We start from the raw sequence: 16070 nt of genomic DNA on the forward strand, positions 1-16070 counted from the left end.
CAATTTGGAAGATTTCACAACTGCTTGTGTTCAATTGATAGAGGAGAAGTGTTTTTTTTTTTTTTTCAGAGAAAATTCTTCATTCATAAGACTGTAAACAAGTCCTGGATAAATGAAAAATACCGAAGCACAGGAGGTATTCCCTTTACCTCTTCTCTCTTCAGCCTCTCTTCCTCCCATTTCATCAATGCAGCTCTAATCATGGTGTTTGGGGTTTTAAAACAAAGTATGGGAAATGAGATTAGATATTAATAAATCTCCCTGGCTAGTGCCAGCCCTGGGGCTATTTGCACACCTGAGTGAGTTAACTTCCTTCTCTCTCTCTACCTATCATTGTATCATGTGAATTATTAGCATCTGTAGATAGGAAAAGATACCTTTGAAAATCTCAGACTTACAGAGAGATTCAGCCTTTGTCAGAGTCTCTTGAAACTTCACCCATCCATGGCACCTGTGAGTTTGTTACCTCTGTAACCAGCCCTGGCCTGAAATAGAAAATGTTTGGTTCCATTCTTCTCGGCTTTTCCTGTCCTTCTGCGTGACTTCTCACTTTGTCTGTAAGCTACTCGGATTTTTGGCTGAAGGGTCTTCTTTGATCACTGTCTTGACAGCATGGGCTTCACGTTCCCACACCTGCTCTTCTTTTACAGTCCAGATTTCAGGGTAAATGCTTCCATCGCCTTGTAATTTCTTCAGTGTAAACCTCAGCGCAGGTTACTTATTACAGGTAATAGCCTTTTGATGACGGAGACAACTGCTTGGCAGAAACGGCAGCCTGAACCGCTGCCAGGAACGCAAACTGCCACTTTATTTATTTCTAAAAGCATCTAAGTTGCGAGCCTATCGGTCGTGATCTAGCATGCACATGATAATAACAGGCTGGCAGGGCTGAGAAAGCTGCCCCAGGGGGTGGCCATGAGGACAGGCCCTGACAAGACTCTTGTGTGTTTTCTCCCCCATTATCCACAGCCCACACATCGTCTTCCTCTCTCAGAGCACCTTGACTGGAATGAGCCAGCTCTGTGGGACCCGGCTCTGCCATGAAATTGCTCACGCCTGGTTTGGCCTGGCAATTGGGGCTCGAGACTGGACGGAGGAGTGGCTGAGTGAAGGGTTCGCCACTCACTTGGAAGATGTATTCTGGGCCAAGGCACAGCAGGTAAGTTTCAAGTACGCTAAGCATTTCAGTACCCAGAGTCAAGTTCAACTGAGTCTTTCGCTCATTCAACAGATAGGTATTGAGTGCTCATTATGTACCTAGGTACTTGTTCTGTTTGCTTTGTAAATGAGAGGAGAGATCTTGCTCCCTGTGGGGTTCACTGGGTTTCCGATCTAGCGATGACAGGGAGACCAGGTAGGTAAACGACAGCATCTGCAACTTGCAGGGATGAGTACTGTCAAGAAAATGAAGCCAGATAGAGAGGGGTGGAGGAAGTGCTGTTTTAGAAGGTGCTTATCAGAGAAGGTCTCTGATGAGGAGACATTTGAGCGAAGACTTGCAGGACGGGTGGTGCTGTGGCATGCTCAAGCACTCTGTTCTGCTTGTGGTTGTGTTGACATCGACCATGCTCTGCTTTAGGTGATGAGATGAAATTTTAAATCCAGAGGCATGATCTCAGATGTCTGCTGCAAGTAATGAGGAATGAAGCAGCTGGTGTTGCAGATTAGGGAACGGGGAGGACTGTGGTATACCAGCCACTTCCCCTCAGTTCTGACCAATTACTGTCATGTTGAAAGGAGGGCTCAACAGAGCCCGGACTTCTAGTGTTTTAAAAGAAACTATGAGTATGGATTTTTATGTGAAATTTATCAGTGTGAAAAATATGCAGACCAAATACACACTGAGGCCAGACCTGATCAACACACTCCTAACCTCAACTGTAAAGAATCAGCCACCAGCAATAAGGAAGATATGGCAGCTAACCTGCTTCCTGCTTGTTTTCCAATTCCTAATATCTGGTCACATCTTTTCCCCTATCATCTCTGCATACTGGATTATTTGAATTCTTCTGAAATTCTCACGTTTGTACACATCTGCATGATTTTGTTCAAGTTCCTTCTGCCTGTTGAAATCCTGTGTATCTTTCACTAGCCAGCTCAAGGTCACCTTCCATTGATAGTCCAGGCTCTTCATCTCATTCACAGTTCAGTAATGCTCTTCTAGAAACTTTGAGTTTCCACTGTAGTTGTACTTACGTTTTTTTTCTCACTTGTTTCTTCTTCCTCCTATCCTCATGAGTAGGCGTCAACCTCTTTCACAGTGGCACAGTGGCACAGTGTCCTGCTCATCCTCCCACCCCGCTTTCCCACCTTGGCTACTGAACTAGCAGTGTGCATAGCTGTGTCCCCCTCCACGCAGAATCCTGTGAAGAGAGGTCACATGGCAGATTCTTGAGCAGAAAGGCTGGGTTTGAAGTAGGACCCGGGTTGGAATCCCAGCTTTGCTGTTTACCAGCTTTGTGAGTGTCAGGAGGTTAAGTCACCTCCCTGAGGCTCAGTTTCCTCATTTATAAAATGCTTAACCCTGCAGAGTGGAAGGGTTGGTGTGTGACTGAGCGTATTAGCACCGTGCCTGACACATGGAGTGCGTGCACGAAATACCAGTTGTCCTTCTTGTTCTCATCTTTGTTTTTGCCACCACCTTGCATGGAGTAGGCATTCAGCAAGGATTGGGTAGGTTTAATGTCAATGTGCCTCTCTCACCACCGCTCCCCTGAGGTGCTTCCATCTGAGACAATCAGATTTGTGCTATTCTGGTAATCATGAGTGTATGTCAGGTGTCTGATGACCATCTCTCTGCCCTTTATGTCCTGAATCCCCAGAGAGCACGCCCCCTTTATCCTTTTGCCTCTACCTCCTGGAATCTCTTTGCTTGGGTCCTGCCTCTAGCTGTTCTGCCCTGCATCTATCAGTACTGATAGAGGCACAAAGCTGGCCTGGCTGCATCTCACAGTTATAAACCTTCCATGTGTCCATTCTCTGCTAGATTCACAGAGATAAAAGGCTAAGTCCACAACGCTGCTTTGAAAAAGGTCAGAGTCTAATTTTGAAGATAAGGAAAGCATATAGTGGAAGGAAGAAGAAAATAAGTTAGAAAAGAGAGGTAAACACTAAGTAGTGTGGGAGTTCAAAGGTGAAAGAGGCTGGATATGAGAAAATCCAGAAAGACTTCTTGGAGGAAATGACTTCTTATGAGCCTCAAAGGGAAAATAGAGGTTAAAGTTTCTCTGTCCCTCCTTTACCCTTAACCTGGAGTAGGAGGCAGTCCATCTCATCATCCTTTAAGGTACATGCAGTAAATCTTCAATATATGAAAACACAGACACCCCCTGAAGTGAAGTGTCCATTCTGGAATCAGAACAAAGTTTGGAAACATTTCCAGGGTTCATCCCTTGCTCTGATCCCTTCCTTGAATGTTGGTGGTGGTCCCTGCCAAGCCTCCTCAGCCAGAGAAAAGTGCTCCTCAGGGCAGAAAAGGGTGGGTGGCCTCAGGGGACTCTCCCGGTCAACAGGTTACTTCATCACTGAACAAGGCATGAGGGTGCGATGTTACTTTTCTGACCAGGAGACTGTACTTTGCAGCACCACACATTATCAAGTACAGCAAAGGGGAGTGGGGGCTCCCTGAACAAGGAGATAGAAACCTCCACTCCTCTCAGTGTGATTCCATAGAGAGAAGTGAATTGAATTAGTGGCAAGTTGAGTTATATAACTTGTCATCATCTTGGAGAAAGTCTAGACTTCTTCACAGGTGTCTTAGTCAGCTCAAGCTGCCATAACAAAGTACCACAGACCAAGAGACTTAAACAAACTGGGAAGTTAAAGATCAAGGTGCTGACAGGCGTGGTTTCTGCTGAGGCCTGTCTTCCCAGGCTTGATGAGGTCCCTCTTCTCATTATGTTGTCACATGGCACAGAGAGAGAGTTTCAGTGTCTCTTCCTCTTCTTACAAAGACACCAACCCTATTGGATTAGGGCCTCATCCTTTTGAACTCGTTTAACCTTAATTACCTCCTTAGAGGCCCCTATCTCCAAACACAGTCACACCAGTGACTAGGTCTTCAACATAGGATTTCTGCTGGGGGAACACAATTCAGTCCCTAACAACAGGACATACAAATTTTGTTGATCATGTCACCACTGCTAGCTACTTGGCACTTCTGTCCCTCCCTGAATGGCAGCCTGCTCCCTGGCCAACCCTAACCTTCCCCATTTTTAAAACATTTCACACTTTTTCCAGGCCCCATGAGCTTTGTACATGGTTCCCGTCTTCCTGAAATTCCTTCTCTCCTGGCTGACTCCTGCTTTCCCTGAGGACCAGTTCAAACCCCATCCCCTCCACAGGAAAACCTTCTGAACACCCTGGTTGTCCAGGGAGCTCTGGGGTCCTCCTCAACCCCTACCATCACTGGACTCCAATGGTTAGTATTCTCATCTGTCTCCCTGGACTCCTCAAGTTCATAATTGTGGCCATTATGTCCCCAGGGCCTAGCAGAGAATCAGTACATATCTGTTAGTTTCCAGGAATGCCTGTAGACACTGACAGTTCCCTCCCTAGATGATGTCCTGCTGCCCACCGCACCCACCCCCCCACTGTGGCATTTAAAGCAGAGTGGCCTTGTGAGCACACGGGTGACAGCAGCCAGTTCTGCCCAGTAGGGCAGGGGTGATGGCCTTCTTGCCCGAGAGGGAATCCAGGCATTGGGCTCTTCCTGGTTATATGCAAACAGAGTCATCTGGGTTACATTAGCTCCACTGTAAACAGCCCTTAACAAAACTGGGGGCTGGGAAAAAAATAGGAGGTAAATGGAGGGGACCTTTTCCACCCTGTGCGAAAAGACAAGGCAAGAAAGGGCTGGATGGAAACAGAGTGGAAACTGGCCCCTAGGGAGGTCTGCTCTCTCCAGGCAGGACAGATGGGGGGAGGGGGAAGGCTGTCGGACCAGGGGGGCACCTCCCAAACAGGCGGGAGGGAGGGCTGGTTCTTCATTTGAGGACCTAAAAGGCCTCTTTGGCCCTCGGACTTTCCCTATGGGGCACAGGGCACAGTGGGGGCTGTCTGTGCTGTCCCCCCCGAAACAAAGCCCGCCGCTCTATTGGGCGGCTCTGACTCTGCAGAGGACAACAGTGACTGTGTTTTGTGCATGTGTGTTTGTGCGTCTGTGCTGCAAGCAGCTGGCCCCCCACGAGGCCTGGGAGCAGCAGGAGCTGAGGGCTTGCCTGCGCTGGCATCGCCTCCAGGACGAGGTGCAGAACTCCCCGGAGGAAATGCAGGTGTTGAGGTAAAGCCCCCATGATGCTGTCACCTTCCTTCCTCCCTATTACGCTCCTCCTTCCTTTCAAGGCACATCCAGACCATCTCTTAAATCTGCTGGGTTTCCCTTTTAAATTAAATTGGGCTAGATTACTCATCCTCCCAGGGATGTGATTGTTAACATTTTAAGTCTTTCAGGGCGTGGGTTTGGATTTGGCTTTTGACATTTTCCTGGTGTCTGTGTTCAGGAAAAGAACTAGCACAGGGCCATTTCCAGGATCAAATTCTTCATTTGAAGTTCTAATAGTCGCTTTACACGGTGACCGTGGACTTGGAGAAGGTGAGGATCTGGTAGCCTGGCAGATAGTAACCCTTTAAAGCCAAAAGGAGAAAAGAAAAAAAAAAAAAAGCCTTTAGGAAAATATTGATTCCTAAGTGTTTAGTAGTAACAGATGTTTGTGTCAATGGGGCCTTTTGTTCCGGCTGGGTCCCCGGCAGGAGGCCACTCCCGTGCTGGTGGGAGGATTCTACTCTTGGCTCCCCTGTTTTATTTCCAGAGCGTGTCTTGCAGCACTTGTAGGATTACTTCTTGCCATTTCACCATTTTTTTTTTTTCTCTCCTCTCCTTTTCTTCACTTCTCTAAATAGTTGTTTATCTGAAACCTTGAGCCTAGGCCCCAGGAGCACTGTGGTTACTATGGCAACAGAAGCTTTCCTCCTGCCCCCTGTTGACTGGAGCCAAGCCTTTGGAATCTGCAGTCAGACAGGTGGGAAAGCGGCCATCCAGGAATCGCCCCTTATTTTAGATGGCAGCCCCCAGGGCCAGGCTACCGCCTGGGTAGAAGCCTGCCGGGACCCGTTCTGTTGCTCCTTGTTTTTAAATCAACACTCCCCTCTGCAGTGATTGCACACTAAGGCTGAGGTCTGAGGGAAATGCCGATCCCAGCCTGACCCCAGCAAGGCTGGCCAGTGCCTTTGTGCTGCAGCGCTGGGTGTGGCCGCTCTTCCTAGGGAGATGTCTTCCCTCGCACACTAACCGCGGGCGTCAGCTGACTCATCCATTGTTTAGGAGCCAGGAGCCTGCCCTCCCCACCCAGTGCCACTGTGAGCATCCTTGCCCTCAGCTGCCAGAATGGCAACACGCATGGCCACTGTGGATAGGGTCCCCGCTCTCTCGGAACTTTCACTTAGCAGGCACCCTCTTGAGTGCACAGCTAGTTACGGGCAGTGAGAAGTTGATGCGAAGGGAACCCGGAGATTTGTAGCAGGGAGGGTGGGGAGTGCCTCTTGGAGTAGCACCAAGGCCTGGCGGCAGGAAAGGGCCTGGCACGCTGGCGTTGAGGAAGAAAGGCCTGTGGTGCGGCTGGAAGGGCGGGAGAGGCTGGAAGGGCGGGAGAGGCGGGTGGGAGCTAGATCATCCGGCCTTGTCCTGAGTTGCTCCAAGGCCTTAAGGACAGAGGATCTGATCTGTCTGGTGTTTTTACACTGCTTCCCTGGCTGCTGTGTGGCATGGACTGCAGGCAGCAGATGAAAAGCAAGGAGAAGGGTTAGAAGGTTGCAGTAGTCCACACTAGCAGTCCTGGTGGCGGCGGGGTAGACACAAGAAGCAGACCTGTTTAAGACATGCTTTGGCAGTGGAACTGCCAGGTCTTTGGTCTATTGAATATGGAGAAAAGGAAAATGAAAGTGTCCAGAATGACTACTAGGCTTTTGACTTGAGCAGCTGGGTAGACAGATGGTGATGCCATTTGGTGAGATGGTAAAGACTTTGGGAGGAGCAGGCTTTGGAGGGAAGAATAAAGATTTCGGTCTTGCATGTTGTTAAGTTTGATGTGCCAAATAGACATTCAATATGGAGAATGCAGTGGGGTTTACAAGTCAGGAACTCAGTGGAGAGACTGAAACATTCACCCTATGGATACTTACAATTCTGAGCCCGTTGAAATCACCAGGTAGGAAAAAAAAAAAAAAAAGAGAAGAGGTTGGGAGGAAGATGAGGAGTCAGCAGAGAAACTGGGGAAATCAGTGTAGAGAAAACCCAGAGGCCAGGAGTCATGGAAGCCAGGAAAGGAAATGAGTCAAGAAGGTGAAGTGGGGTGTCAGATGTTGCTGAGGGGTGTTGTAAAAGGGATAGAGAGAGGTGACCTTTGTTTGGATCACATGAAAGATGTTGGTGACCTTGACATGCATGCATTTATTCATGAATTGTGGAGAAGGGAGTCAGATTGAAGTGGGTAGAGAGTGAAAGGGAGGTCAGGAAGCAGAGACGCCGAGTCTGGACTTTGTGAGAGGAGTTGTGCTGGGAGGGGAGCAAGGGGAGGGTCTGGGAGGTTTGTTTGAAGCCGGCAGATGCAGGAACAGACTGGTTGTGAGCTGTGTAACTTCACCAATCCCACCAAGACTCAAGACTCTCAAGACTCAGTTTCCCCACTTTCCAAGTCTCTAAGTCCCTTCGATGCTTCCAGTTCTGAATGACCACAGACCATCCGTGTGGGTAAGGATATTATAACTAAAGTTAGTTGATGAAATGTGTTCCCAACATATAAACAACAAGATGTACCCTGGGAAGTCAGTACACACATGCAGAGAGCCTTGTCTCGGGGGTTCATGGAACTTCTGACATCCAAGAGCTTTTCCTTTGTGTGTGGAGATAGGAGAAGGAATACACTATTTTTAGACCCTTGTGCTAGAAGGCTTATTATGGCATTTGTTTTTCTTAGTATTCAGAAATTGTGTTTGCCTAAATTTAGGCTAACCATGAAATGAGTGCATTTGAAAGATTTGTTGCACATCAGTATGGAAAATATTGTTATCAGATGCACTTACAATGAAGAGGAAGTGTTTCTGAACCAGCCCCGAATTGTATAGTCTCAGTTTAGTTTACTCCCATCCCTTAGAATTCTCCCTTAAATGGGCACAGAGAACCTAGAAATGACAGAAAGTGAAAGGAAAAACCAGGGTTGTAAAAATGTATTCTCAGATTTTTGTTTTAATACACAAATAAGGCCTTGGGAAAGAAGTCTCATAAAATGATACTCAAAGATGCTATCTTTTCCCCCTTTCTTTTAAGATACCCCATGATCTTGAAATAATGGACCAAGAATAGTTTAGAAGTCTTAGTTTCACATTGCCAGATGCAATGGAAACTTCAACTTATCTTTGCAACAACTTTCAACATGGTTGACCACTCCTTCTCAAAACGCTTTCTTCCCTTGACTTCTGTGTCACGCTCTCCTTGGTGATCTTCTGCTTCACCGCTGGTCCTTCCTCCCCTCTCCTGCTGGCTGTTTAATGTCTTCACTTAGGTGGCTCATGGTTCCGAAGGACTGGGTAAGGTGTCCAACATCATATAGCTGATTAAGAGCAGAGTGGGGGTTGAAATAATCCTCCTTTCCCTACTCTGTCTCCCTGCCTCTGAAGAACTCGATTTAGCATTTAGTTACAGTAAAAAAAAAAAAAAGAAAGAAAACTCCAGGCATCTTGAACTGTGGAAGGACATGAAGGTTGTGTTGAAAAAAGAATTCTTAGACCAAAGCATCTTTGTGTTTTCACACGTAAGAGTGTGTCTGATTATTTCAGTCAATATAGGGAAACAGCAAATTCAATATTGTGTTGATGATATTAAAGGAGTATTAACAAAATGAGAAGAGAAAAATTTAAATTATGTCTGTCTCTGACTTGCTAATTTCAGTAATTTATAAGACCTGTTCCATTTGTGCCTTCCATATACCCAGTGTTGAATTACGTCTCTCATCAAATGTGTCTTAAATAGACCTAGTGGTAAGTTTTATTTGGTTGAAGCAGTTCCTTGTGTTTTCCTAGCTTTCTCAGCCTTCACTGGCTGGGGAGCCTGTAACGTGCCTGCAGACTCCTAAGGCATAGTTTCAAAAGGCTAGGGTCACATTACTACTGGCTCCATGACTTCTCTTATTTGTTAATTATTAAAATGCCTTTCCCATAGACGAGACCCCAGTGGCTGTCTCCAGACCCTCCCTCACCTCTCCACCACCCCGGGCAGAACCGTTCACCCTGCAAAGCCTGATCTTACTGCCATTCCACTCTCCCCTGCCTGGCGGCCACTGCTTTACTCTCTCCTATTCCTTTCCCCAATCCCCGGCCTAAAAGCCCCTCCCTTGTCCAGTATAGCAGCCATGACTCTTGACAAGCAAGGTTCCTTCTGAAAGGCTCCCGTGCCTCTGGTCTCCAGGGTATAGCTGCATCTGGCCTCTTCTAAGTGCTTTCAGTTAGTGTATCGTGACTGGCCAGCGGGATGGAAGAGCTACAGTGGCAGGGTCAGAAGAAATCTCTTGGTTTTTACTACTTGTGATTTATTATCACTTCCCCCCTTTTCTGGATTCATTGTTAAAAGTCAAGCTCGTGCTGAGAAAACCTTAAAATATATCATGCTGAAGAGGTGCCAACAAGCCCAGAGTCTGACGTGGCTCTTTCTAGCTACTGCCTCCACAGTTGATACGGTTCTAGAGAAATGTGAGTTCTTTTCCTATCTTCCTCGTGAATTCCTTGCCACTCCCCCCCCTCCCCCGTTACAAAGACATCCCATAATAAGAGGAAACCCTTCAGGTCTGTAACTCACTATGGCCAAAATGGAATGTTCCTGCCACGAGTCCTATGAATTTGCACAGTACCTAAGCACTGTTTTCCATTTTTCCCTTAAAAGCTTATGTCATGAAGTCTTCACCTTTAAAGTTTTTTTTTTCAAAATTCTTATTTCTAATCCTTCAAGAACACAGCAGCCTTTTCCCACCCACGTGTGGGAACGTATCCATCCACAGCCACACAAGCCTTTCTCATGGAAAAACTCCAGCCCAGAGTGTCAGTCTTCACCGCTGCTCCTCCACCCTGAGCCTGAACACTCCCCAGAATTCTTCTCTCAGCCTTCACTGGCCCTGCGGGCACAAATAAATCCCTTCACTCCTCCTTGGGCAGCTCCCTTCTGTGTTGCCTTTGGTATCTCAGGCCTTCCTCACCCTCCCTTTCTTCTCTTGCTCCTGCCCCAAAGGGAAGACTGAAGCCACCAGCCTTTGATTCTGTAAGCACATCAGCATCCACGTCTATCCTGACCTCTCAGATGTCTGAGTGCCAACCTGACAGTCTCAGTACAGCTAAAGAGAAATGTCTGGTTCCAGAAACAGAACTAGAAATGAATATGCCTTGATGCGTATCACAGAGCTACATATATGAATGAGCTTTAGACCCCTCTGCGTCTAAGGGAGACGCAAAGGAAGATTAGCATACCAAGGGAGGAAGAAGTTCCCATCACTATGGACATGAACCGGGATCACAAGTCTAGGGAAAATTGTTCCTAAGGGCCCTGTGCCGTTATGATCACCAGATTCTGTAAACATAGTTTACCTTATTAGGCTTAACTCATTAGGCTCCTCTCCTCTTAATCTTACCATATTAGGCTCCTCTGCTTTGTTTGGTACTGTTAATAACTCTTTCCTTCTGGAAATTTCTATCATCTGACTTTCATGGCTGCCCCTCTTCTGGTTCTCCTTGGTCCCCTCTGCCTTCCCCCTTCCATCTCATTCACAGTCTTCATCTTCTTGTACTTAGAGTTGGCCTTCCCTAGGGGACCCCTCCTGACTGCTCATCCTCCTGGAGTGGTTTCATTTAAATACTTTCTCTTAATGGGGGTTCCTCTGAAGCAGATGAAATTGTTGTTAAAGAGATTTGTTAGGAAGAAGTCTCAGAAGGGGAAAATGGAAGGGAGAATGGATGGCCAAGCTGGGTGCCATGATATCAAGTCAGGTTATACAGGAGTGCTCTGAAGGCAGTGTGGGTCAGCTTCAGAGTGGTCCCCATCAGGGGCAAGGAGCCCAGAGTGTGAATGTCCCAGCACCTGTCATCATTGCTGAGAGAGAAATACATTCCAGGTGCTTCTGGTTCTTGTGTTCACAGGCAAAATAGGCTCAGGCAACCGGAGGGTCACATCTGACAAAGAGTCGCAGAGAACATGCCAAGAGCTTATGTGAACACAAATGATGAAAGGGTCCCATGGGATATGAGTGGGCGTGGGCACAGCTGTCCACACCTCTCGTCCATGCTGCAGGCTCCCAAACCTCCAGCTGTCTCTTAAAGATCAGATGTGAATGCTGAACTGTCCATTTGACACCATCTCTTCCTGGTGGCTCAGATAAAGAATCTGCCTGCAATGCTGGAGACCCAAGTTCGATCCCTGGGTTGGGAAGAGCCCCTGGCAAGGGGAATGGTCACCTACTCTAGTATTTTTGCCTGGAGAATCCCCATGGACACAGGAGCTTGGTGGGCTACAGTCCATGGGATCGCCAAGAGTTGGACGCAACTGAGCAACTAACATCCTCATTTTTTTTTCTTTCTTTCTCCCTGTAGCCCGCCAGGCTCCTCTGTCCATAGGGGTTCTCCAGGCAAGAATACTAAATGCAGGTGCTTGATAAATGCTGAAGAAGTGAATGTTGTAGACAACATGATCTCTGTCTGAGTTTCTTTGTATATTATTCAGAGAGTTGAAATATTGTTCACAAGAGAGTAGATAGATAAATTCTAGGCTGCACCCTCAGAATTCAAAGAGCTAAGAGTTTAATATTTGTAAGTTTAGTTAGAAAGGGCCATTCAGAAGATGTGAGGCTTGGACTTGGAGGGTAAGAGAGAATTGCATTGACGCTAGTAAAGCAGTGAAGGGAAAGGAACTCAATGAGCAAAGCCTGGCAAGCATAAACGGTGAATTGATTGTGGACATAGCCATTAAGTGAGAAATGGGTTTCCTGACTAGGAGAACTGTTAAGAACCTATGAGATGGAAGGTGGACCAGGCTGAGTAATGGAGTTCCTTTGATGCCAAATTCAAAAGTTTGCATGTGACCGTCTAGGCAGTGGGAAACTTTTCTCAGTTCCAAGAATGACATAGTGAAAATGGAATTCTGGGAATATTACCCAGCCTTTGGGATAATGTACAATCAGAGAGAAAGTGTAGGGAGGCCAGATAAAATTAGATGGCTGTTTCAGGAACCCAGACCTGAGATTTGAAGAGCTTGGGGCCCTCTTCTTAAACGGTCTAAGGCTTTGAATGAGTCGCTCATTTGGGGTTTTTCAAAACTGATTGAAATGTCCATACAGCTTCAAGATGGCTTCTAATAAAAGGATGTAAAGCTGTCTCTGATCCCAGATAAGGAACAATGCAATAAAGGAACTGGTTGAATACGTGAGCTTTGTGAAGTTTGTTACGACTTGAACAAGGTGAAGGGCAACAGTCCCAGTGCCTTCTTGGCCAAGACCTAGTCTACCCTGCCTTTTTTTAGAAAAAAATTGTCTGAGGATGCAGACCTAAACTCAGAGCTCGTTAATGTTCAGTTCTCAACCCAGGAAAAATAGCATAGGATTAAGTCAGCCTCGAAGCCAAGCACCTGGATTTGAGTCCAATGCTGACTCCACTACTTGCTATGTGACCTTGAGAGAGGTACACAGGCATACTGATCTTAGCTCCTCATGGTAGAATGGGAATAGTAACACAACAGTTTCCACTTTATAGGTGAATGTGAGCAATAAATGTGATGAGTACATGCAAGTCATTTAGAGTACATGTGTTAGACTAAATCATAGGAAATTGCCATTTTGATACATCTAAAATGACTACCTATTGTGAATTTCCTGTGGTTCAACCTATAGTAAATACTCAACACATGTTAGATACTGCCATCTAGACGGGGGAGCCTGGTGGGCTGCCATCTATGGGGTCACACAGTGTCGGACACGACTGAAGTGACTTAGCAAGCAAGCAAGACCCTCTGGCACCAGGTAAATGTTTGCTCAACAAGTGACAGAGGGCACAAGGATGCAGCCCCCATGGCCAGCCTCACTCTCTCCTGGTTTATTCTGGTTTCCATCTCTTCTTTCATGGCTGCCACCCTCCAGCTGGCAATCATGGAAGCACCCTGCTCCTGTCTCTTTACCAAGCAGAGCCTAGAAACACCTACCTTTCCTCCTCATAAACTTGCAATTGGCTAGAATGTTTCAAAGTTAATTTTGCTAAGAAGTTAAGAGAATATTTTTTTAGTTAGTTAGTTATTGGCCACACCCCACACAGCATGTGGGTTCTTAGTTCCCCAACCGGCGATTGAACCTGAGCTGCCTGTAGTAGAAACTCGGAGCTTCAACCACTGGACTGCCAGGGAATTCCCAAGAGAGCATTTTTCTAAAAGTAGAAGATTGCCTGGTTACAAATAGAAAGGGTTAGATTAAAAGCAAGCACACCGTGCCACCCCCATCCCCCAACAAAATCTGAACATTAAACAAAGATGCTCAAATGAATAGCCTGAGGAAAGAATTAACTTGGCAATGCTTCTAAGACTGTTGGGAACCTACTTCTGGTCTAATCTCTACATAAGGGCCACCCTGGTGTCCCCTCTGGCTCTGCTGTGTACAGCTTCCCTGGCCTCTATACAGAATCTGACTACAGCCCTGAGAAGAAAAACGTTCTTTGGTCTATGGCCTTCAAGAGTTCTAACCCAAGCTCGGGTCACTAGCACTGGCCTGTGACGTTCTCGGTATCTGTATCCTGGAACTCTTGCCCTCCACCCTTCATCACTCAGGCTCAAGGTCCCCTCCACCCCATTATCCCTGTCTGCTTTATTGTTTCTGGGTGTTTTGTTTTGTTTTTAATTTGAATCACACATGCTGGGCAGCTAGCTGTATAGACTGTTTCTACCCTTTCGTGACAGGAGGCTGCTGTACCTGTGCCAGCATTTTCTGAAAAACTTGAGGGGCTCCCAGCCAACCAGAAACAGACCCTGCCCTTTCCTGTCTCAAAGGCCAGCTCCACCCCCTTAAGCTGCCCACTCAGTTCCTGAGGGTGGAGGGACACTCTCAGCTCACACTTCTTTTACCCAGCAAAGATGACAGACACATCCTGAATAGTTGACTCAAATAACCCTTCCTTCTTCATTTTTCAGACCATCCTCTGGTTACTCATCACTCAAGTATTTCTAAGGGAGGGGTAGAATTCTCTTTGATAGGCCCATAATTACATATGTAATATACCTGGTGTTTCTTTTTTGCAATAGCATGTAGTAGACTACATTCTTTTTAAATATAGAAAAACTTAAAAAATAAAGTAGTTCATAAGCACTACTTAGTTAACCACGTTTAAAAAAAAAAGAAAACTCAGTTTCAGTCTCAGTTCAGTCGCTCAGTCGTGTCTGACTTTGCGACCCCCTGAACCACAGCACGCCAGGCCTCCCTGTCCGTCACCAACTCCCGGAGTCCATCCAAACCCATGTCCATTGAGTCGGTGATGCCATCCAACCATCTCATCCTCTCCTCTGTCGTCGCCTTCTCTTCCTGCCCTCAATCTTTCCCAGCATCAGGGTCTTTTCAGATGAATCAGCTTTTCTCATCAGGTGGCCAAAGTATTGCAGTTTCAGCTTTAGCATCAGTCCTTCCAAGAATATTCAGGACTGATTTCCTTTAGGATGGACTGGTTGAATCTCCTTGCATTCCAAGGGACTCTCAAGAATCTTCTCCAACACCACAGTTCAAAAGCATCAATTCTTCTGAGCTCAGCTTTCTTTAGAGTCCAACTCTCACATCCATACATCACTACTGGAAAAACCATAGCCTTGACTAGATGGACCTTTGTTAGAAAAGTATAAAATTCCATCTCTACCACTGTAGTCCTTACCCTAAGATAATCACATTATCTTGTGAATCCTTTGAAAAATAAGCCTTATAAGCATATATGCATAATTTTTCTATATTGAAACCCTGTGGGGTACTGATTCACTATAACACTATTTGTGAAATACTTTCCTAAAAAATAATTCCTATATTACATAAACCACTCTATAATAGTTCACTCCTATTTTGCTCATCTTCAGGATTTCTCATGCCCTCAGCCAGTTCTAGCACTATCTACATTACATTATTGGCTAATGAGTATTAATTTGCCATTCAGAAAAACTCTGAACCAGTGAGTACTTTTGCCTGTAATCTCATGTAATCCTAAATTGACTCTCTTCTACAGATTATTTGTTTACTCCTCATATGTCTCCCTCATGCTTTGCATTTAGTTTGTGTTTTGGCCAATAGTTTTGACCAAGAATGACTGACAAAAGCTGTGCAACTGTTTGACTGAACCTGCTGCAAAGACACAAGAGAAAAATATCTTGGTGGTGGGTTAGTCACTGAGTCATGTCCGACTCTTGCAACACCGTGGACTGTAGCCTTCCAGGCTCCTCTGTCCATGGGATTCTTTAGGCAAGAGTAGTGGAGTGGATTGCCATTTCCTTCTCCAGGGGATCTTCCTGACCCGGGAATCGAACCTGGGTCTCCTGCATTGCAGGCAGATTCTTTACTGACTGAACTATGAGGGTAGCCCAAAATATTAACAAATAGTAAAGTAAAAAAAAAATCTTACTATATATTAAAACCCAACTTCATAGGGGCTTCTCCCCTTTTCAAGTCAATGGTTGAGGAGAGAAGGGATAAAAAAGAGGGATTGTATTTCTGTTAAACATTATACTGTAGGGTCTAGTCAAAGTAATTAGCTAAGAAAGTAAAATAAAAGACATTCACATTGGAAAGGAAGAAGTAAAACTATCTTTTTGTGGATGACATAATCTCTATGGAAAATTCTAAAGAATCCACCCCATACACTGTTAAAAGTAATAAGTTCATTAAGATTGCAAAACTCGGTATAAAGCCCCAAAGGTCTGTTACTTATTTTTATTTTATATTGTACTATATTTTATTTACAGTGTTGTGTTTATTTCAGGTGTATAGCAAAGTGATACAGTCACATATATATGTATATATATATATATG

The 16070-nt window shown here is 45.8% G+C and overlaps 1 protein-coding gene across 9 annotated transcripts in view; it reads left to right on the forward strand.

The window, feature by feature from the left end:
• The window catches only part of AOPEP (aminopeptidase O (putative)), a 432382-nt gene that overhangs the window by 266965 nt on the left and 149347 nt on the right, over window positions 1-16070 (forward strand). For all 9 annotated transcript variants that reach the window (XR_008686140.2, XR_016037874.1, XM_055427422.2 and 6 more), the window contains exons 6-7: window positions 970-1159; window positions 5175-5281. Coding sequence is in view for 7 of the 9 variants with exons in the window: in XM_055427422.2 (XP_055283397.2) it covers window positions 970-1159; window positions 5175-5281 (297 nt within the window). In the remaining 2 variants the exon portion in view is untranslated. The remainder of the gene's footprint in view (window positions 1-969; window positions 1160-5174; window positions 5282-16070) is intronic.

The sequence above is a fragment of the Moschus berezovskii genome, chromosome 7 (genome assembly GCF_049115385.1).
Source record: "Moschus berezovskii isolate FMDL1 chromosome 7, NW_MosBer_1.0, whole genome shotgun sequence".
NCBI classification, from domain to species: domain Eukaryota; kingdom Metazoa; phylum Chordata; class Mammalia; order Artiodactyla; family Moschidae; genus Moschus; species Moschus berezovskii.